The 22871-nt window shown below is 36.4% G+C and overlaps 1 protein-coding gene across 1 annotated transcript in view; it reads right to left on the bottom strand.

Annotated features, from left to right (window-relative positions):
• Window positions 1-22871, bottom strand: part of lrp1ab (low density lipoprotein receptor-related protein 1Ab) — a 130764-nt gene that overhangs the window by 67992 nt on the left and 39901 nt on the right. Inside the window, exons 4-6 of the mRNA XM_058762889.1 lie at window positions 10978-11097; window positions 10763-10891; window positions 10395-10649 (exon numbers count right to left, since the gene is read on the bottom strand). Of these exons, the coding sequence (XP_058618872.1) occupies window positions 10395-10649; window positions 10763-10891; window positions 10978-11097 (504 nt within the window). The remainder of the gene's footprint in view (window positions 1-10394; window positions 10650-10762; window positions 10892-10977; window positions 11098-22871) is intronic.

Genomic DNA, 22871 nt, shown 5'->3' with positions numbered 1-22871 from the left:
GAGTTCACAGGTTTTGATGTCCACATATTCATTTAATTACAGTGGCTATAGCATTTCTGTCCTAAAGAAATGGCCAAATAATAAAGATTAAGTGGACATTTAAATTAAATGGTTCTTGGTCAACATTAAACTAGGATTAGATCGCGCAGTAATGTGTAACAACAATCATTGGCGCCCTCTGCAGGCCTTTGTTGTTATGCGTCATGTACATTAGCTCTATTGTTTATAATACTATGTATTTTAACAGTTTTGTTCAATAAAACCATATGATTTCTTGCTTTTGATACTTTATTTGAACTAATTATTATTGCATCATTGCTATTATATATGTATTTTAAGTCATTTTAAAAGCTATTGTTCACTTAAATCTATTTTTATTACCACAAAAACATTATTATAATTATAGGGCTCTATGAAATCCGTTTTATTTCCAAATTAAGTTTTTTTCCATTTTCATTTTTCTATACTCTTTCATCAAAAGCATCTCCAATTAATTGATTTTATATTTAAAAAAAAAAAAATTCTCTCTCTCGCTTTTTTTTTCAGAAATACTGAACATTTACATTTTTCACCTAAATAAACTCTGGTAAATAATATTTCTGGTAAATACTCCTTTAAAAAGTGTTTTTGATTATAATTTTATTATTAGTAGACTAGAACACGTGGATATGTTGTCATTCGTACACTATAATACTGAACTTTGATTTCAGTGATTTGGACTATGAGATGGACACTTGCTTCTTGCACTCTGTTGCACTTTACTTTTGCTTTAAAAAAGGATTTAATAGAAATTTGGATTTCATTTGGTTTAATAAAATATTCTTAAGTAAAATTGTTGATTTTTTGGGTGGGAAATTAATCGTTTAGATTAATCGATAAATTAATCGAAATAAAGATAGTCGTTAGTGGAAGCCCTAATGCAAATGACCATGTTTAGCATCCTTTTTTTTTTTAATCTATATGATTGCTGTGTGTAAGAAAAATACATTTTAATTGTTTTCTGCTAATGTTCCCCTCCAGTGAGCTTCCGCAACTGGATCACTGAATCAATGAGTCAGTGAACAAATCATTCAGACTAGTTTTGTGAAACAGATCAACCAATTCATCAAAGACTCAAAAGAATGATTCATTCATGAAATGGGCATAGGTAACGATTGGTAACAGTTCATTCAAGAATTGGACAATGGTAACAGTTGTTAAATATTAGAGATGGACCGATCGACCGGGTAGGGACCTGAATTAGCCATTTTTTCGCATTATCGGCCCAGATCAGTGCCGATTCGGAGCCGGTCCGTTTTGACATCACACTTACGGCAACTGATAATGTATTTATGTCGTGCCAGATGAGGTTTGCGCAGCCTGAGTGAGTGTGTAAAAGAAACTCGTGCAGTAATCAAAACAAATGAGTGCAAAAGCACTCATAGAAAGTTATAGAAAAAAATATTATAATATATGATTTAGGTACGGAGCATTACACAGCCAAGATGTTTAACCCAAATATCACCACGATTGCAATGTGACACTGATTTTATACAATAGTAGTTCAGTAAGCAAGATGTTAAATTTAAGTGACTTACATTTTAGACACAATATTGACTTCTTTTGCTAAATTTCGCTGACGAAAAGAAGTTCCAATCAAAGCCACAGCAGAACTGCTGTGTGTCTCCGAGCAAGACAGCGGTGTTTTGTTACTGTATGAATCTACGCTTTTGAATGAAGCAAGTGAGTCAATTATTCAGAAATCCATTCATAAAAGACAGTCACTTGCCTCGTTTCTGAATGAATCTGCCGTTTGAACGAATGGGTTGAATAAATGTCTAAGGCTGCATTCACACTGCAGGTCTTGATGACCAATTCTGATTTTGTGACTATATCTGATTTTTTGGACGACGTGCTTACATTTCTTTTTAAAGTGACCCATATCCGATGTGTGCATTTTACATTGCACTTGGTGAAACAAGCCTATAGCATATAAGACGTCACACATCAATTTGAATAGTACGTTGAGTTTAATTTATTGACATGGAATTCATATAGAACCTTTATCTATACATCAAAATAATTATATAGTCTAGTACAAATTCTTCAGGACAGTGATGTACGTAGCTCCGCTGAAAGCTTGCGAGTGGAATAATACTAAGGTGGTAGATATTGTTAAGCATGGTCACATCGTCTGTGTTTTTTTAGTAATTAAAACCAAATGCGTTCATCAGTTATTGTATATCAAAAGGCAGGGACATGTTTGCGTGCATTTTATTTTGTAGTTTCAAATGGAACGAACGGGACCGAAGCGCTCGTCTGTGCACGAGCCGTCGTCACTGACAACAGCAGCAACAAGCACTCAGCATGATTTCAAAAGCAACACATTTCAGAGTCAGATCGCTTTTTATTTAACACAAACGAACAAAATTAATACTCTGCTACTCAACTAGAGATGTTTAATTTTTTTACAGGCATGTTGGTACCGCAAAATGTTTAAAAAACAAACAAAAACAAAAAAACTCACTTTTCAATGATGTAGGAGTCGCATTTACAGGGGAAGATTTGATCTGACCGCTTACACGGCAGGCGCAAATGCATGTATCCGATTCATATCTGATTTATTTCCACATATGAATGAGGCCTGAAACCGATCGGAGAATATCGGAATCCATGTGATTTTTTCCTGCTTACATGGTCGTGGGCCATATCCGATCTGTGCCACATGGGAGGGAAAAAAAAATAAAAATTCCGAATTGGGTCACTTGAACCATGCAGTGTAAATGCGGCCTAAATGACACCACAGTCATTTTCCACAACCTACTGGAGGGTTGGTTTCATATTTAAAAGTACCATTGCATTTTTCGCAACATTTCTTATTTGTACATTTAAAACATTCATTATAAAATTATGTATTTGAAATTTAATGAATGGATGTAAATGAGTTTATAGAGAATATCTGTAACTTAGTCCAGATTGTAATGTTTAATATATTTTATGTAAATCTTTTTTTGCATCAAGAAAAAAAAGTATAGATTTTTGTTTGTATATACTGTCAATTATAGTTCTTAGATAGAAAATTGCAATCGGCAAAAATCGGTATTGGCAGGTTACACAAAACATTTTTGTAAATAAAATAAAAAAATCTGAATCGGCCAAGAAAACTGCAAATATTCATTGATGGACACTGGTAACGAATCATGAATGATATTTTCAGTAAATAACTTCAATTTCAGTCTGTTCATCACACAGCTACTGCATCACTTGACTTCAGACAACATCTTTTTGAAGCTTGAAAGCTTCGGTCTTCATTCAGTCCTACTGCATGGAAAAGAGTGACCAAAATAGTCCTCAAAATATCTTCTTTTGTGTTCCACAGGAAAAAATCATACAGGCTTGATTCAACATGGGAGTTCAAAAATAACGATTTAAAACTATATGATAATTTTACAATTTCCCTTTAAATATTGTGTAACTACCTAACTGGCTGGTCCTGGAAGACTTAGTCATTGGGACACATTCTTTTGTGCTCTGGTAGACAGCTGAAGCTTGGGCTGGATGGGAGATAGAGCCAGAGTCCAGGCTGCTAGATTACTCAAATGGACCTGATCAGTTCCCTAATCTCAACACAATCTGGAAATTTCCCAACTATACCAAGAGAGGACATGTAGGCAAGGTCTCCGAGTCACTCTGACACACAAATGTAGCCCAGTACCTGTAACACAATTCTGCAAGTCAAACTCAGAAATTCTCGGCAAAGAGATTGTGACTCATTATTTCCTCTTGTCTGTCTCGCAAGAAGCTGGGTCTGAAATCAGAGGGACAGCAGGGTCCCAACTTCCTGTAAAACTATTCTGAGACACTGAAGCTCAGTTCTAAAACCTAGTGAGTTTCCTTACTGTCTACATAGGCAGCTGAATTATGAGGTTCCTTCACTGTTAATAATAATAAATCATCATAATAATCAGACGAGTTCATAATACTTTGACTATTATTGTTATTTATATTAAATAAGTAATAATCATTTTAATTTAAATATTTGTCTTTTTTAAAGGGGTGGTTGGCTGTGATTTCACTTTTTTAACGTTAGTTAGTGTGTAATGTTGCTGTTTGAGCATAAACTATCTGCATATCTGCAAAGTTGCGGCGCTGAAAGTTCAATGCAAACTGAGATATCGTCTTTTAAAATTCTGGCAGTTTAATACGTACAAAAAAAAACGGCTCGTAGGGACTACAACAAGCTACTTTCCGGGTCCGTTACATCACAAACCCAAATAAACCCCGCCCCTGGGGACATCTAACAAAGGGGGCGCGGCCATGCTGCACCGCTTTAGAGAAGAGGAAGAGAAAACTAGGGGTGCACATAAAAATCTATTCATATATGAATCTCAATTCTGTCTTCTAACGATTCTAATGGATTCACAAGTTTCAAAATCAATGTTCTAATGCAGCGGTTCTCAATCCTGTTCCTTGTGTTGCCTGCTCTGCACACACTCTGCATATCTTGCTCTCATTCAGATCAGCTCAGCTCCAAATACGAACTGTTCCATTATACACTTGTTTTCACATAGCTATGAGAAGCGTTATACATGGATGCGCGTGCAGTTGCTGTACTGTATAAAAGCTTTAATCAGGATAAAACCATATATTAAAAGCTAACAGAAGCAGTAGCATTTATAAATAACAGTGTTTCTAAAAGTATGAGACAACAACAAACAAAAACCATACCATTTAAGAGCCGTGCTTGCACAGGTTCTGCGCAATCCTCTTCACTAATATTCTGAGTCTCAATCGAGCGCAAATTGATAAGTAATATAGACGACGCCTTTGTTTACAATACAACCAGAGCGCATGCCGCTAAGGCGAGGGGCAGGACGTTTAGATGCGCACTAATGAAGATTTAGCCAATCACAACACACTGAGCCAGCTAACCAATCAGAGCCCATTGCGTATTTCTGAGGGAGGGGCTTCATAAAACCCGGAAATCATCGGAGCGTTCATCGGAGAAGATAAAAATAATGCGTTTTTAAAAAAACTAAGCATTACAATTAGCATGTTACACTGCACCCCATAAACACAATCAAGCCTAGAAAAAAAAAAACAGCTAACCACCCCTTTAAACATGACCTACTTTTAAATATGTAATTAACATTTAATTAATTAAACTACTAGTTAAACTATTCAGTATTAAGATTATTATTATTGTTCATTTATTTAATAATAATTTAATAATATAATATATAAATAATGATTCGTTATATAAACGAGTCAAATTGGCAAGTTGGCTGATGATGGGGATTAATTTATTATTAATATTAATAACAACATTGATAATAACAACAAAATTGAAAATCTAATATTTTATGTATTTCTAACTAAATTTAGGGGTGACCCCGAATAGTTGATGATTCGATAGAAGGAGCCTGATTCGCCTACCAATCTCACAGTCGAATATTCGCAGAGGTGTTACGATCATGCCATTTCGGCAATATTGGGGTGCTCAAATGTCTGATTTCACACAGAACTACCGCCTATTAAGATAATGCTGTAAATAAGAATCTGAAAAGAAAGCAGCTTTAAATAAATATTTCAACGTGCATGAATAAATCCAACCACCCCTATGGATTTAAGTTTCACTTTCCATGATCCGTGACCAACAGAGGAGCAACATGTCCAAAAGGAGCTCATTCAGAGCCGCGCAGACACATTCGGCATTCGGGTAATTTTGTGCAGATAGCCTATAAGTCGTAATATTAACGTTATGTTGTATAAATAACACAGTGTATACTATATTAGATAAATAAGGAGTTAAATCCCATTGATTAAAAACCTGATATCAAATGCTTCATTCTACTGGTCATCTTCAGCATGCGCAGCTCAAAACAGAAATACAGAACATTAATAACTACTGTCATATACATAACATTATAATGAGAGCACTATTGTAAAAAATATTGTAGATTTTTAGGGTTTCGCTGACGTTTAATGTTAACTATCTTTTAATCAAAAGATAAAACAATATTTTTGTATCTGCGAGGCGTCCGTTACACATTTTCCCTGTGTGTTAACGTCAGTATTTATGACTGTCCAATGTCTGACTACTTGACTCTTGGTAATGTATTTTACCCCCCGCCCCCAAACATATGATTCGACTATCAGTCGACTATGGGCAAGATTCGACTATGAAAATCCCCTAACATTTTTATTAGTTTTCATTAACATTTAAATTTCTTTAATACACATTAATTTACATCTTGCTGTAATACTAATGTTAAATTTAATCATAACTATTATGTATTAGTAGTACTATTAATATATTATGATCATAACTACATTATCTAACTACATCATCATCATCATCATCATGAAACCTCATAAGTGAGCCATTTGGAACAGTGCACTGCACGTGAAGTTACATGCCACAGTTTAATTTGTGACACTGTGAGCTACATCAGTCCTAAAGAGTAAACAGGGTGTGATTATTTCTAGCAACAATAAACTACTGTGCGCTAACTCGCCGTCCCACCCTGCACACCCTTCCTGTGAAACTGCTTCCTTGGTGTGCTGGAGAATGGCTTACCCTGGCACTCCGTCATCTCACACACACACACACACACACACACACACAAACAAAGAGAAGAAAGTGTTGCATCTCAGACCTCTGTCTCTCTGTACCCATTATCCCTCCGTGCTGGAAAACACAACCACACTTGGCAGCATCTTCATCAGAGAGCAGCCAATATTTAGTCTGAGTTGGCTTTCAAGAAACATAGATCACAGGAAACGTCCACCACTTATCAACATGCACATCAGCACAATATTTAGTATCCTGTGAATCATTAGGGTCATTGTCTAAAGGATACAGTTTTGTACAAACAAAAAAGATGTGACATAAAATTTATAAAAAATCTGTTAATTTCATTTAAAACCAACAAAAAAAATATATTATGCAATCAATCAGCTTATTTTATGGATGTGCAATAATCTTAATACTTTTTTGCTCTACTGTACATACCATATACACACACACACACATTATTATATATATATATATATATATATATATATATATATAAGTGGTGGGCCGTTATCGGCGTTAACGTGCTGCGTTAACGTGAGACTCTTATCGGGCGATAAAAAAATATCGCCGTTAATCTATTCTCAAAGTTGGGTTGGGAGCTGGGTCTATTACGCAAGCTATGATGACTTTCACCTTGATATTTTAGCGCGGATGTATACCTAGCCGAATTGCACTGTAGGGGGCGAGAACGAGTCTTCGAACCTGTGTGTACTGTGTATGCGTGCTAACATGGATGCAGCTATGAAGCCGCCGGGTTTGCTTCAGGGAAAATTTATTTTTAAGAAGCTTCCCAATGGAAATCTCAGTGTTTCCCCTACCATTATTTTAGGGGCGGCCCGCTTCAACGCCCGCCTCTTGAAGGTCAAGTTGATTTTATTTAATTTTATTTTCTATAGCGCCAGACCACAAAAGAAGTCATTCAATGTTACCTTCCCTATAGAACAGGTGTATACCTTGTTCTTTTATTAAACAAACTAAATAGCCTTATGTTATTTATCTTATTTACACGACGGCGTGTCATTTATGTCTCTACTTTACATGGTAGCACTCTCTGTATCAGCGCACATAGCGGAGTTCCGCCCGGTTCGCGCACACACATATACACACACACAAACAAGCGTGGCGCACGCACAAGTGAGCACACTCCCACTCCTATTTGTAAATATTAAGCCGCAAAACGTCTATTTAAATATGACTTCTGCGTGTCTCTGTGTTAATGTATGGCGCAGAGGCGCGGGTTTGTTCACTCATACAGAAGCGCGGCGCTTGCGGTGATATTAACGCCTGTCCTCTCACTAAATGAGGACATAAATACATGAACAACATCTCCAGAACTGCTCTGAGAGTTACTTCATGAGCATTCGGCGTTTCATTTGAGAAAACTATCCTCATATCATATACACAGAAATGTAAAGGTATTCAAGGCAACCCGTCAAAATAAAAGTTCGGTTTCACTTGAAGACATTGGGCAGAACGTAATAGACTACTACTACTAAAACTATTAAAACCTTATCTTTAAGGAATAATCATACAATGTCTTCAATGTTATTATCAATATTAAATCCTTTATTTTTACGCCGAAAAACGCAAAAGCCTTTAGGTAGGCTACCTTATGTAATTTTAAATTACATAATTTAATTTAATTAATTAGCCTATTAATTACCACGACACCACAATTACCACCATATTATGTTTGCTTCTTGATGACTGCTAGTTGTTTACTACTAGTAGTGAACTTATTCTGATCTACTTGGCAGAATTCAAATGAGCCATTTTAATCTAGATTAATTCCAAGATTACAGTGAGATTAATCTAGATTAAAAAAATTAATCTATGCCCACCACTAATATATACATATACATATACACATACATATAATATACACACACACACACATATGTGTGTGTGTATGCGTGTGTGTGTATATAATACATACATATTAGTGCTGTCAAATGATTAATCGCATCCAAAATAAAAGTTTTTGTTTGCATAATGTGTGTATGTTCTGTGTATGTTAAATTATGTATATATAAATACACACCCATGTAAATATTTCAGAAAAATAGGTTGTTTATATATTAAATTAATTTATAATATAAATTATATGAATATAAATATAGACATGTAAATATTTTCAAAATATATACTGTATGTGTGTGTATTTATATATACATATATTATGCGAACAAAAAGTTTTATTTTGGATGCGATTAATCATTTGACAGCACTAATATATACATACCCACATACAAACCCATACACACACTTATAACAAAAATCTTGATGTTAATTGTAATATATAAAATATGATGTAATGCATGTAATTAACTACCCATGTATATATCTATATCTATATGCATGTATATATCTATTGGACACTATTGTATCTGGATGTTGATGACATGCCATGCTGTAAAACGCAGGCCAGCATTATTTTGCGCCATGTCAGCATACAATTCTGTTGTATGGAAGTTATATGGAGAAGTACAGTTCATTGCTGCCCTCTTTTTCCCAATGCTTGTGTTCATGACGCACTTTGTGGTTGGACTCATTTAAGCCCTGCAGACTGGGGTGTCAGAACTTTGGAAAAGCCTTTTTAGCAGTCAACATGCAAGGGAAATATTCCCACATTCTACACTAGAAAACCTGCAGGATGTATAATCTTGCCCGAACACAGCTACAGTAGGAACAAAACCAGACCAGGTGGCAAATAAGACAGAGCTAATAATACAGAAACTCCCTACAGAGCAGGAATGTCTAGGTGATGTAACAGTTGATGTGACGGTTGATGTTATACGTTATGAAAGGTGTCGTAGCAATTGCTGCAATAGTTTTGGCAGTAAACAGTGTATCCTTGACATCCTAAATCACAGTTATTGTGTTATACAATCTAGAACAAACACGTCACTGTCAGGATGTCACTGCAATGAGCATGTCATCAGACACTAATTACATGTTTTCCAGACAAACATTAAGACTAATCATAGACTGAGCCCAATCAAAAGTAATAAATACTGACATAAGTAAAGACCTTTCTCTGTCACTGCAGATGAGAACCTGGGGCCAAAAACATGTCATGAGAAAGTGAACATCAATTTTTTTTCCAAAACCATGTGACTTTCTTTCAGAAATAGAATGGAAAAGTTGCATTTTTTAAATATATTGTGTGCACCCTTTAGGTTAGAGAATGAGAACTGGGGATGTTTAAAAAAGCACCATGAAAGTAAGTATGTAAGTAATGCAAGTAATGCAAGAAAGTAATGCAAGGATGCATTAAATTGAACAAAACTGACAGTAAAGACTTTTACATTGTTACAAAAGATGTATATTTCAAATGAATTCTGTTCCTTTGAACTTTCTATTCATCACGGAATCCACAAAGATATTAAGCAGCACAACTGTTTTCAGTATTCAGCTTTAACATTTTAAGATGCATTTAAATAGAAAAGAGTTATTTAAATTGTAATAATACTTAGTCATTTTAATTTTGTAATCATTTTAATATTAACGTTTTATAGTAGTTTTGATCAAATACAAGCAACCTTGGTGAGCAAGAAACTTCTTTTGAAATATTTCAATGCACCCCAAACTTCTGAATGGTAGTGTAAGTCATAAGGGCCTCAAATGAGGGTTTGTAAATGATGACAACTTCTGCTTCTGGATAAACTATTATTTTGGCAGCACAAATCTGTAATCACAGGCTCAACCCAAACCAGGAAGCTAATCTAATTATTTATTCTAAAACCATGAAGGCCTTAAATAAATTCATGTTTTTTTTTTTTACCCAAACCGACAACTGACATGTAAAACACACAAGTAAGAACATGGTACTGACGGTGCAGGCTGAGGGAGATGTTGATGGTCTTCTCCTCCGTGAAGCTCTTGGCATTGGGGAATTTGGCACACTTGAGTTGGGTGGCAGCGGGGGAGTCTCCCATGTGGATCCAGCACACGGTCTCCTGGGCGTAGATAAAATCCATAGCGGTGGTCTGCTTGGTGTTGATGGAGATGGGATTGGCTCCGCTCAGAGAGGTGGCTTGGATGTTCTGTGAGTTGGCTATGAGGAGGTATGGATGCCGATCCACAGGGTCTTAAACATAGATGGGAAAACATGGTGAGGCCTTGTCCTTACAAAACAAAAAGGATTTGACCACACAGTGAGCAAGACAAAAAAAGAAAGGATCAGCAGAAACTATTTCATACCGTTCTTGGCCTTGCAGGAACGGTTGTCTGGTTGAGGCAAGTAGCCCTCCACACAGCTGCAGGTGTAGGAGCCATCTGTGTTTGTGCATGTCTGACTGCAAGTCCCATACACTGCACACTCGTTAAAGTCTGACACAGAGAAAGCCATGTTTCGCATTCAATAATTCTACATTCATCACTTAATTACAAAATCATAAAGTCATTCAAAAGCTCACCTTTGCATCTCTTTCCATCTTCTCCCACCTCATAGCCGTTCCTGCAGTAGCACTTTGGACCTGACAGCGTCACTGAACAGTTGTACTGGCAGCCCATGATGGTGCAGTTATGAGCATACTCTATAGCACAGGAAACAGAGAGAACAGACAGTTAGCAGAGAAACATCCATATCCAAATTAAATATTATACAGAAGAGATTAAAAACTGGAAAGTAGGACTGGACAAATTTACAACATTTGTTAGTTTTTGGATTTTGTAATGTAATGTAATGTAATACCCAGTAACCTTACAGATGATAAACAGTTTGGAGAAAGTATGGATGGATAATATAATACGTTAATAGTTTTACTTATATTTTGAAATAAAAAATTCAAATTCCAGCAATTGATACAATTGTGTATTATATTATTAATACATATTTTTAAATACAAATTTAATTAAATAAGAGAAAACTTGTTTAAAATAATAAAATAAAATAATAAATTAAATAATATAGGCTTAAATTAATACTATATGAACACAGGAACAATAAGCATGGAGATTTAAACTTTATGTGCAACAATGTGTCAAAAATAACAAAACAACATTTATTTATAAACGTGCAATAAAACGCCTCAAGGAAAATGCCACATTCTGAGTGTAGATGAATCACAATCATTTTTTTTTAACTGAATCATTGAATCAAACCATTCTAAAAACCTACTGGCTACTGTCTTTAGGAATCTTAATAGTCAAATAAAAATAGCATTAAAATTGTGATATTCACAATGATAATTTTATATCAGCAACAAAATAATATTAAATACATTGTAAACATTCAAAGTATTGCCCAGGTTTATTTTCAACAAAACCTGGTCAAATTAGCTCAAAATTGGTTAAGCAGGTCATCTAGCTTTTTTCCAGGTTGTTTTTCTAGTTAACCAGATAAACAAAACCACCCTGACACCACCCCCAAACAAATCAACCTACAGCTGGTTGACCAGCTACTTAAAGGTGCCATAGAATGCATTGATACAATATTTTAAATTGTTCTCTGATATCTACATAGAAGGTATATGGCTTAGGTAAGGGCAAAAAATCTCCAGAAATGGTTTTGCATGTCCATTTACAACCCTAGGATTTCTCCCTAGAATGAAATGGTCTGTTATTACCTTATTTGGAAGGGTCATGAATAATAATGTCCAGCTCTGCTCTGATTGGCTGTTTCACAGTGCGGCTCATTTCAGTAACTCACACAGCAGGAAGGAAACACAGGGAAAATATATATTTCAATACTTTCTATCGCAGTTATATCGTTGGGTAATTATACTGTATATAAAATGCGGGCATCAAGGAGCCACTATTAATATGCGGGGCATTGAAATGCACGATCGCTTTTTACTTTCACTTTCAAGATTCGCGATCGCACGTGCTCTGTGTAAACTACAGCTGCAGTACTTACCACACATTTTACAAGATCAGATGCTTGTCAGTGGTGCTCAGGATCTGTAAATCATTCGCCATCATCCTCAGTCATCTCTCCTTACTCTGTTTATGTGGTAAGTGAAATCTTATGTTCTGTAATGTAACAGGCTACCGCTAGCAAGGAGCTAACCATGTCCCTTTAGTGGCTCGCGTTACTTTATTAGAACGCGTTATTTGCTTTCCGTGCCTTTCTGAATACAGACACCAACCCATCCCTGCACTTCACATCCCCTGCACAGTCAGGATCATTACATTTATTTCCATGATCTGCCATTTTCGCTGTTGTCCTCACTTGTTTCTTCACAATACCTGCAGAACTTCTGATGGTTTGGCCTAGAACATGGGCGGGTATATGCAAATGTTGGGGGCATAACTATTAGTGATCTCGACTGTAATGTCACAGTCGGTGTTATGTTCTGATTCGCCTATTTTTCAGTGGTCTTTTGCATTCATGAGATTTACATAAGGAGGAGGAAACAATGGTGTTTGAGGCTCACTGTATGTCATTTCCATGTACAGAACTGTTATTACTCAACTATGCCAAGGTAAATGCAGTTTTCCATTCTATGACACCTTTAAAACCACCAAGGATCAGCCTTAGTCTGTTATGAGTGTCTCTCTTACATACCTGCAAAACGTGACACTTGGTACTTGATACTTGATATTTGTGAAAACGGCTTGTCCTACGTGATTTCCATGCGGGCGGTGTACAGTGAAAAGCCTTTAATGCTCTTAAAGACGCCTTTAGGACATCTTGGCAAAATACGAAAGCGCAACAGGGGCTTCACTGCTCAACCAACCAAAAACACATACACACAGAGCGTATGATTAAAAGGTTTGACTGGACACAGATGAGTGCACTTGGTTTTATACTGTGGGTATTGCTGTTCTGCCAAACACTGTATCACTGTCCACCAACCTCTGTGTGAACTCAGACTGTGGCTTTGCTCAGACAAAAAACAAGTTTCCACATGCCCACCGGATACACACAGGTCTGGGAAAGCCACATCCATCAAAACAGTGATTTTGTCTGATATGTTAATGTGGGAACGGCTGAGGGAAGTACAAAATCACAATGCTAATATTTACTTAAGGAACTCCTTTATAATCCTACAGGATTTTTATACCGGGAACATCCGTCTCAGTAAATACACTTGTAAACGTGATCCAAAGAGTCTTGTAGGTGCATCTTGATCTAACTGCTCAAAAAAAGTTCTAAACTTCAAATTAAATAATATTTTACAAGATCTTTCACAAGAAAATCTGATCATAAACGGTCACTGGAGATGCATTTGAGAAAATCTGTTTTAAAGTTAAAAAAATATTTATATATATATATATATTTATATTATATTTATATATATTGTGAAATATTTTAATTTATTTAAAAATGTAATTTATTCCTGTGACGACAAAGCTGAATTTTCAGCAGCCATTACTCCAGTCTTCAGTGTCACATGATCATAAATGACAGAAAACTAGATGAAACGATGTCACCATAAGGCATTCGTTCAGTTATGATGTGGAGAACCCACGGTGTTCCAAGTCCAATTGGCCCACAATGCATTGCAACTCCCCTCCTCTCTGTCCTTTCTTTCTCCTACAGAGACTCAACCACACAAATGTACGCACAGGGACAATGAGAGTCCTCATCACACAAAAGCCTGTGGCACTGAGGGGTACAATGGGGCTTTTGTGGAATGTGTAGAGAGGAAGATGTGCAGGCAAAACACTACGGCCTGTATCGAATCAATTCCCCCATACCATCCAACCACAGCTCATACACTGACCTCACACCCACAAACTACTCCAAACAGAGCTGAGGGCGTTCGGGGCATAGCGTTGGCTACCCAAAAAACTGTCAGGTCTAGACAGAGTCTGCAGAATTTTTCTGTATTTTCTGCGCTGATTTTGAGGGGAAATTTTGCAGAATCAATTTAAAGGGATAGTTTACCCAAAAATGTACATTCCAAAGTTGTTCTAAACCTGTATGAATTTCTTTCTTCAGCTAAATACAAAAGAAGATATTTTGGAGAATGTTAGTAACCAAACAGTTTCTGGTCCCTATTAAATTCCATAGTAATTTTTCCATACTATGGAAGTCAATGGGGATCAGCAACTGTTTGGTTATCCACATTCTTCAAAATATCTTTTTATGTTTAACAGAAGAAAAAAAAAAAATGTGGCTAAACGTTTGATGCATATGGCACATTTAGCTGGAGACACTTCAGGATTCTTCAAGGACACTTCAAGTCATCGTCGGATTGGTTAAATTATACAGGATTTCCGGGTGACGTGTGTGTCGCGTTCTTTAACGTTCCGCCTGGAAACAAAGATGCCGTGACACCAAACTCCCTCATCGAAGAAGAAAGCTGTCGCGTTTACAACTGTGACAATGAGCGCTTATAAGTATCAACTAAACTCTGGATTTTTAAAAAGTATGTGAAATATTTAAATTTCGCGGCACAGAATCTTTAAAATGTGTCCAAGAGTTTTACACACCGGTCTGTTATTGTGGCGACATTACCACGCGCCTAAACATGACGCGCCACAAAACGAAATGTGATTGGTTGCTTTACCTGTCAGTCAAAAGGCCTCTTGAGCGGGTCTTGGCCATTCAAAGCGGACAAAGTTCCCAGACCTTCAGCCGTCAGCCGCCAGTCTAGGCTACGTGAGACTAGGTTTGGAACTAGTGTTCATTTCGTTAACGAAGACTATGACGAAAAAAAGCTTTTTTCCTATGACTAAGACGAGACGAAGACGAGACGATAATAAGGTTAATAAATGATAACTATGACTATATCAACATGCAATTTTGTCGACGAAATACAACAAACGAGCTGGAGTTAAGCAATCAAAATGAAAGTGTCACTCAGCCGGTCTGTGTTCTGTCATGAGATCTCGACTATTGTGATCGCTGAATAAATGCACTTATATATAATAGAGAAATAGGCTATTGCAATTTGGAATTAGTGGACTAATTACTAGGAATTTCACTGTTATAATATTATTTGTTTGTTTTAGCTGATAGCATAAGTCTTTGGTATTCATTTATATAAAAAGCTTATAATAAATCAGTACACTAGATGAGGTAACATACACCATGAGTCCACATTCTATTGATTTGTGCTTACTGGTGAAAGTGCAATAACTGAAATGCAAAAGTAAATTTCTCAAATGACAACAATCATTACGATTATAATTGAGCAAAAATAATTTTTAGATTTAAGATTTCATTGACTAAAACCTTACTAAAATGCTCATACATTTCATTGACTTAAACTTGACTAAACAAAAACAAGACAAGGTTTTCTAAATAACTAAAATTTGAGTAAGACTAAAACTAAATTAAAAATGGCTGCCAAAATTAATACTGTACGGTTAATTAATAATGCGAAAATGTCAAGTTTTCTTTGACTAAAACTAGACTAAAATGTTGAGACTTTTAGTCGACTAAAACTAAATAGGATATGGTTGACTAAATATGATAAAAACTAACAAGGACATTTTAACACAGGACTAAGACCAAAATTGAAATGGCTGACATAATTAACACTATTTGGAACAACTTGAACTGGTGAGTAAAATAATTTTCCTGTAGGTAAAATGTGTGTACTGCACTTTTCTGAGTAGCTGAAAGTATTAAGGAAGTCAAAAATTGAATAATTATGAACAAAGTGTGACATAAATAACATCTGCAGGACTTTCTGCAGGCACAGATTTGACATGGACCTAGTCGTGGAATGTTTGCTGGTTAAATTGAAGTTCAGCAGCAGAGTTTGTAAAAACAAACTGAAAATGCGCTGACAGTTAAGGATTCAAATGGAAATGTATGAACCAATGAACAACGCTTCACCCACTGATGTCTATTGTAAGTCAATTTTATCAACACTGGGCTTCTTTTGTTTATTTTACGAATTGAGGTACAAGTCTAAACAGTTTCTGAGGTATGTCACAAATGTAGTCAAAAGACATTCATCTGAATATGAACACACCTTTAGAGTTTCTGGATCGGGGTCCACTAGGGGACCTAAGAAAACTTCCAAGGGGCCACAAGGTGACAATTTTTAAAATAGGACAACCATTACAATATGCCAAAACTACTAAAAGAAAAAGAAGAACCAGAATCCCCACTGTCTTGTAAAAAGTCTTGGGGCCTTTGAATATTCTTGAAGACAATGTGGGGCTTTGAAGTTAAAATGTTTCTCTTGAATTCCATGAAATCATAAGAAATCCCATCATTTGCGATCACTGGATTATCATCTTTTTCAAGAGATTCCACAAAATAGGAATGGACGCAATTTTTTGTTGATTTTTCCAAAGCACACTTTTAAAATCACTGACACTTCCAGGTTTTCCACACCCATTGAGATCCTGGGAATATTTCTTTAAGCAGGAATTTACCTCCAATTGGCAAGTGCAGTCTCCAATTCCCACAGCCATGCCTTGCCTTGTGGGTATTTAGATTGGTATGCAACCCACGTGTTTGTGGTTTATTGGGGTTTATTTAACGAAAATGAGTAACTGTAAGAGTGCAGCCAACATTCCATTATAATTAACAGTGAAGTGCTAAAAAAAAAAAAAAAAAGTGATACAGAAAGTGAGTAAAATAAAGAGCGAGACAGAAGATTTAATACCACACCACAGGATCTCTCGAAGACGACAGCTACAAAAACACTGGCAGCCAGACCTAAAATCAGTGTTCAACCGCACCATATGCGAACCACTCAACCTGTTACAACACTACTATTAACAGCAGGTCCAGGATCAGATCTCTTCCTTATGTCTGGAGCAGGAAAACCTCTTCAGAAACATCTTGCGTTACTGAACATCCAGCTCTCGTTCTCAAGCACAAGCAGAGGATCAGCACACACATCCTGCATGCTTCAAGAGAAGAACAGGAAATGGCTGAAAATTTCATGCTTCCCATTTTGGCACTTGTGATTTCCATTAATATTTCAGTTGCCGAGTGGGAGACCAGGCCACTATCGGGGAATAACTAACTATAAGCAGAGATGCTACTAACTTAACTGCATTTTTCAGTAGCGTGACAGCATTGAGCACAGCTGTTCCAGTAAAAGCTAGTTTATACAACAAGCAGCGGTACAGCATTACAAAACGCTACATCACTGTGTTTGTCACATTTACTCACACAGCCTTATAACAGAGCAAACTGAGGCACTAAACAAACACATTCCTAAACTCTCACACAGCTTTGGAAAGTCAATTCATTCATTTCAGTGAGTCAGTCAATTCAGACTGCTCCATTTAAAAGGGATTAATTTTTGATTACTCACTTGTTTTCCTACAACTCATTGTGCACTATTTTATATAGACTTCTGTGTGGTGAAATAAATTGTTAGCTAAATACTAGTGCTGTCAATCGATTAAAAAATTTAAAATCGCGTTAATCACAGTCACGGGCTGTGATTAATCATGATTAATCGCAAATTTAAAATACTAGGATTTACCTGTAAATGTGTTGAAAAAGAAATGCATAACAAACTAGTTTAAGGAAACAGAACCTTTCACACTTCCGCCAGGTATGAGACATAATCCTTATTATTCTTTTGTTTTTATTCAGCCATTATACTGGCAATAAAACGTTTACCAAGCCACATCGCTTCAATCCCAGTATACATTTACCCAACTATTATCAAAAGTATTTCTAAAATACAAAAAAAAAAAACATTTTCTTGCGACCTTACGTGAAGTATTATGACAAAATGCATTATGAAGAAGAATTGGACCTGTTCTGCAGCTGCATTAGCGCTAACATTAGCAACATGCTTCATAAGACAATTTATGAGATTAATAGTACACTTTTACTCAGAACTCACTTCAAACCACCATCGAGTGTTTGTAATAACTTCCTTTTACGATCACGTGTGGAATTTGGTCATTTACTGTTGTTAAAATAAGCTATTTGTAGCCTTTTATATCGCTGCACAAATTAGCATTTCAGATGTACACATTCAATCTCAAGAAAATCCCATACAGACCACATCCTATCGTAATCATGTGTTTATTATCTTATATAATCTATAGTGGCTGTTGTCATGTTTATTTCTGCTGTGTAAAAGCCTTAACATGTATGCTCTGCTGAAACTCACGTTGTTTGATGTTACAACCGCCTCTCCGTTCTTAAGTTGCCAGGGATACATTCCAAGTATAATACACATTAGTAAAAGGATCTATTTTAATTTTTATTGGTCTATATACACTTTGAGCGGCAGCGGTACATTAAAAAAGTAGCCCAAAAAACTGCAGCCCATGGCTCTGTAATTTTTTCCCGCGACTGTATTTTCAAAATAGCCCACTTGTGCCGTTACCCTGGCAACACTGGTGCTGCACCCTCATCACACAATGATAGATAACCTTCCGTGCTGCGATGACGGGAAGAAGTTGGGGTCAAACCTTATCAAACGATTAATCTGCGTTAAAAAAATATTAACGCGTTGAATTGATTAATCGCATGCGTTAAGGCGTTAACGTTGACACCCCTACTAAATAAATACATATATACACATGCATTAAGAACCTAATTTATATTCAGATAAATTCTGCTCTTTTTAAGTAAATTATTTAAACTTAGTTATATTCAATTTGATTCTTTTTTCAGGATTAATTTGATGAATCGAATGTTAAACAGAACAGCTTTTATTTGAATTAGAAATGTTTTGTAACATTGTAAAATTGTCTTTACTGTCACTTTTAATCAATTTAATGTGTGCTTGCTGAATAAAAGCATTAATTAAAATAATCCTACTGACCCCAAACTTTTGAATGATAGTGTATAGTAGTTGCATTTAAAGGGCACCTATTATGCCCCTTTTTACAATATGTAATATAAGTCTCAGGTGTACCCAGAATATGTCTATGAAGTTTCATCTCAAAATAGCCCACAGATCATTTATTATATCTTTTTGAAAATGCCTATTCTGAGTGGAAGCAGAAACGCTGTTTTCGTGCATGTCTCTTTGAATGCAAATGAGCTGCTGTTCCCCGCCCCCTTTTCCAGAATAAGGCTGTGCTTTTACTGCTCATACCTCATAATCTGCCAAAAAACATCTGTTTGGTTTTGACTGTCATGTCTATCGCGCTGAAATAATGCATTTAAAATATCACATTTTACGGATTCCGCAAACAGCTTGCTCTGAGACTTATGATTTATGGGAATTAAAAAAAAGGAGCGGGTGGATTTTTATTAAAGGGTGGTTGTGTACACACACTGCCATCACACATTTATGTTTAAACACCATGTAAAAGTGAATTATGCATAATAGGTGCCCTTTAAATTAATAGCAACACTGCAGACGGTCCAAAAATGCATTTTGGATTTAGTTCCACTGGTGAAGAAAATGAACTATTATGCCGCTCTGCTGCAAAAAAAACAAACTTGAACCACTTCATGGCACTTTATAAAACAGTTTATAGCATGTTTGTGTGTAATATTTCTCACGTCTGAGATCTCGCTGTCTGTCTGTTGGCAGGTCTGTGCATGCTTTTGTGTGTGTGTGTGTGTGTGTGTGTGTGTGTGTGCGCGCGCGCGTGTTTGGTAATAATTAAGAATGGGTGATTTTTTTTTTTTGACAGCAAGAGTTCTTGTCAGGTCAGGGGGTTGATGAACTTCAGCTTTGGTCTGTGTGTTGTGTTTGTTCAAGAATGATTGGGGAAGATATGAGCAAACCTTTCAGCAAAAAGCAGTTTTGGGACATGCATACACAAACAAACCAATGTTGAAGTTCACTTACTCCTAACTAGACAAAACTCTTGTTGTGTTTGATATGAGAGTGTCCTCAAGATGAACTCAAATGGCTGAAACCAAAACAAAAAAAATGACATTAATTATCCTATTTATCTGAGCGGTACACCGTCCAATCAATACTCCTGATCGCCCTCCCTGTTCTGTCACAATAATACGCAGAGATCTGAGCCAAGCTCATCCATCAGTGCAGTGAAAACATTGTGAAGCCCTACAGCGGAATAGAAACAAATGGATAAGCCATTGCCCAGAATGATATGCTGCTGCCAAAGCTGAGCTCAGATAAAGTTGAAAGGCACAGTGGAGTTTGCCAATAGCAGTGCAAAGTTCTATTTTAAAGGGCTAATCGTTCTTGTAAGTGCTGCATATTTGCCTGCGTGTGTGCAGAGCCTCTTGTGTGAATAGGTCAGCTAAACATGAGCAAACAGAGAAACGGGCAGCTAATATGAGGCTAACAGAGGCATAACACATGATAAACACAGGCACCGTGGCCACATTAGCAGATAAAGTCAATGAAACTGCATTCGCAAACCATTTAACCTATAATGTGACATTTCTAAAAGAAACAGGATATTCAATGATGAAAAAATAGGACAGCAGTCTATTATGTTGGTATATTTCAAGTTATGGCTTCTTTCTAACTGCTTCGAAAGACAATTTAACTTTCCATTTAAAATAAAGGAAAATAAATACATTTAAAATAAATATGGCTTTTGGAGGTGATGATTTATACGATGATATTTTTTTGAGGCTGTGCAAGCTATTACATTTGGGTGAAAGATTGTGAAGACAAACAAAACATGAAACTGTTACTTTTGATAAATACAATTGCTTGCTAAATAAAAGTATTCATTTTTTCGAATCTGACGCTAAACATTTGGACATTAGTGTACATTAAAATTATTTCAAGAGGCAATAAATGTAAATTGATAGTGCTAACAATGAACAATGAAACTTATAAAGCTAAAAACAACTGCAACAAAATAAGGGGGCAATAATATTTAAGAATGCGGGTAATGAAACTAAATGCTGATAATGGTAACTAATAAACACACTTGCCAAAAAAGGGCCGATGATGCTAATTAATAATGCTAATAATGTAAATTAAACTAAAAAAAACTCGCAAAACACTTAAATGTCGACATGAACTGCTAAAATGGACCAAACTTTGTGATTCTAAATAAGAAGACTTTCACTGCAAATTAAAACAGGTAACTGCTTAAAGCTAAACTACAGAGAAACATTAGTAGTAGTGTAGTTAGCTACTTCCACTATTAACAGCTCACTTAAATAATTACTTGTATTGTTAGCATAATTAATTCTACATTTGTAAGAATCCACATACATAAACTCCTATGAAAACTATAAAAGTAATTAACCACTATACGTAATGCTCTGCCTTCCTTCAAAAGCTATAAACGTCACCAGGTTTCTCTGACTTATCTGTAACGTCTCTGCCATTAAAATGAGTTAACGATCTGCAATAAAAATGTTCCTTCACTCTGTTGTGAAATAATCCATTTTGAAGAGTCAAAAAAAAATGGCGAATCTGCAATTAAAGCTGACCAGAGACATTTTCGTACAAATTTTCAGAGCGGCTTACAGTTTGAAAACTATAAATCTCCAGTTCCTCATCAGAAAGTTGTTTTGGAGAGGGCTGACAGTTTTTGGCCCGTGTCTTCGTAGCGGGAGGAACTGGACAGACCTTGAAACATCTCCGAGAGGCTTTAGTACAAAATGATTAAATCAAGACTGTGGGGAGCCAATTAAATCTGCCAGGAGGGAAAACACAATCAAACCGCTTCCCAGCTCAGTGAGGGGTTGAATTTACAAAGCCCAGGATAAGATGATCCAGACTAGCACGAGCACGGCTGATATCAGAGGTCGACAGTTCCCATCACTGATTTCTTGATGCTGACCCGCTACATTGTTAACATAGCAGCCAGATGTATCAAACACAGTAATAAATCCGAGCCTGCCTCCCTCTTTCCCAACTTGTCAACAAATCTGCGATAATTACTTAGAAATACAGACTGACAAAGTGTGTTTTGAAAACACTGGAGCTGCGTTTCTTGCACAATCTCCACGTCTGTTCGGGGGAAACAGCGCAATGCTTGTGAAACGGTAAACCTTTCTGTGAAAGCAGGAGCAAGCAAACATCCAACAGGAAAGGCATGTGAGCATATGTTTGTGTGTGTTCTGTGATTCTGAATGCGAGGGGTTCGTGTGGAAGAGCGGGTGAGTGTTTACCTCTGGGTTCAAAGGGTCGGCATTTGAGCCGGAGGACAAGTGAAGTGTGTGTGTGTCTAGGCTCAAAGCACTGGATAGACGCCAGGTCAGGAAGGTACATTATTTATTATTCAGCTTTTAAAACCTCAGGCCCAGACTGTCTTTCTAACATTCCAGCAGTATAGAATGATAGCAGCAGATAGACCTGGACTAACATTACAGGGATTTATTTGACCCTAAAGTCTAAGCCTTCCTTTTAAAATGAGATTATCTGTCAGTCTGATTTCTTTCAATTACTTGCCAAGTGGCCGGATCAGTACTTTAAAGATACAGGTCAGCCGTATGAGACTCTGTGTATCTCAGGACTTTGGACACAAACAAGATGAGTGCCTGATATCTCATGTGAGGATGAAACTAACCATGCTCCAGAGCCAA

The sequence above is a fragment of the Onychostoma macrolepis genome, chromosome 23, assembly GCF_012432095.1.
Source record: "Onychostoma macrolepis isolate SWU-2019 chromosome 23, ASM1243209v1, whole genome shotgun sequence".
NCBI classification, from domain to species: Eukaryota; Metazoa; Chordata; class Actinopteri; order Cypriniformes; family Cyprinidae; genus Onychostoma; species Onychostoma macrolepis.
Note: the sequence above shows the minus strand (reverse complement) of the source record. Positions and strands in the feature narration are given on the sequence as shown.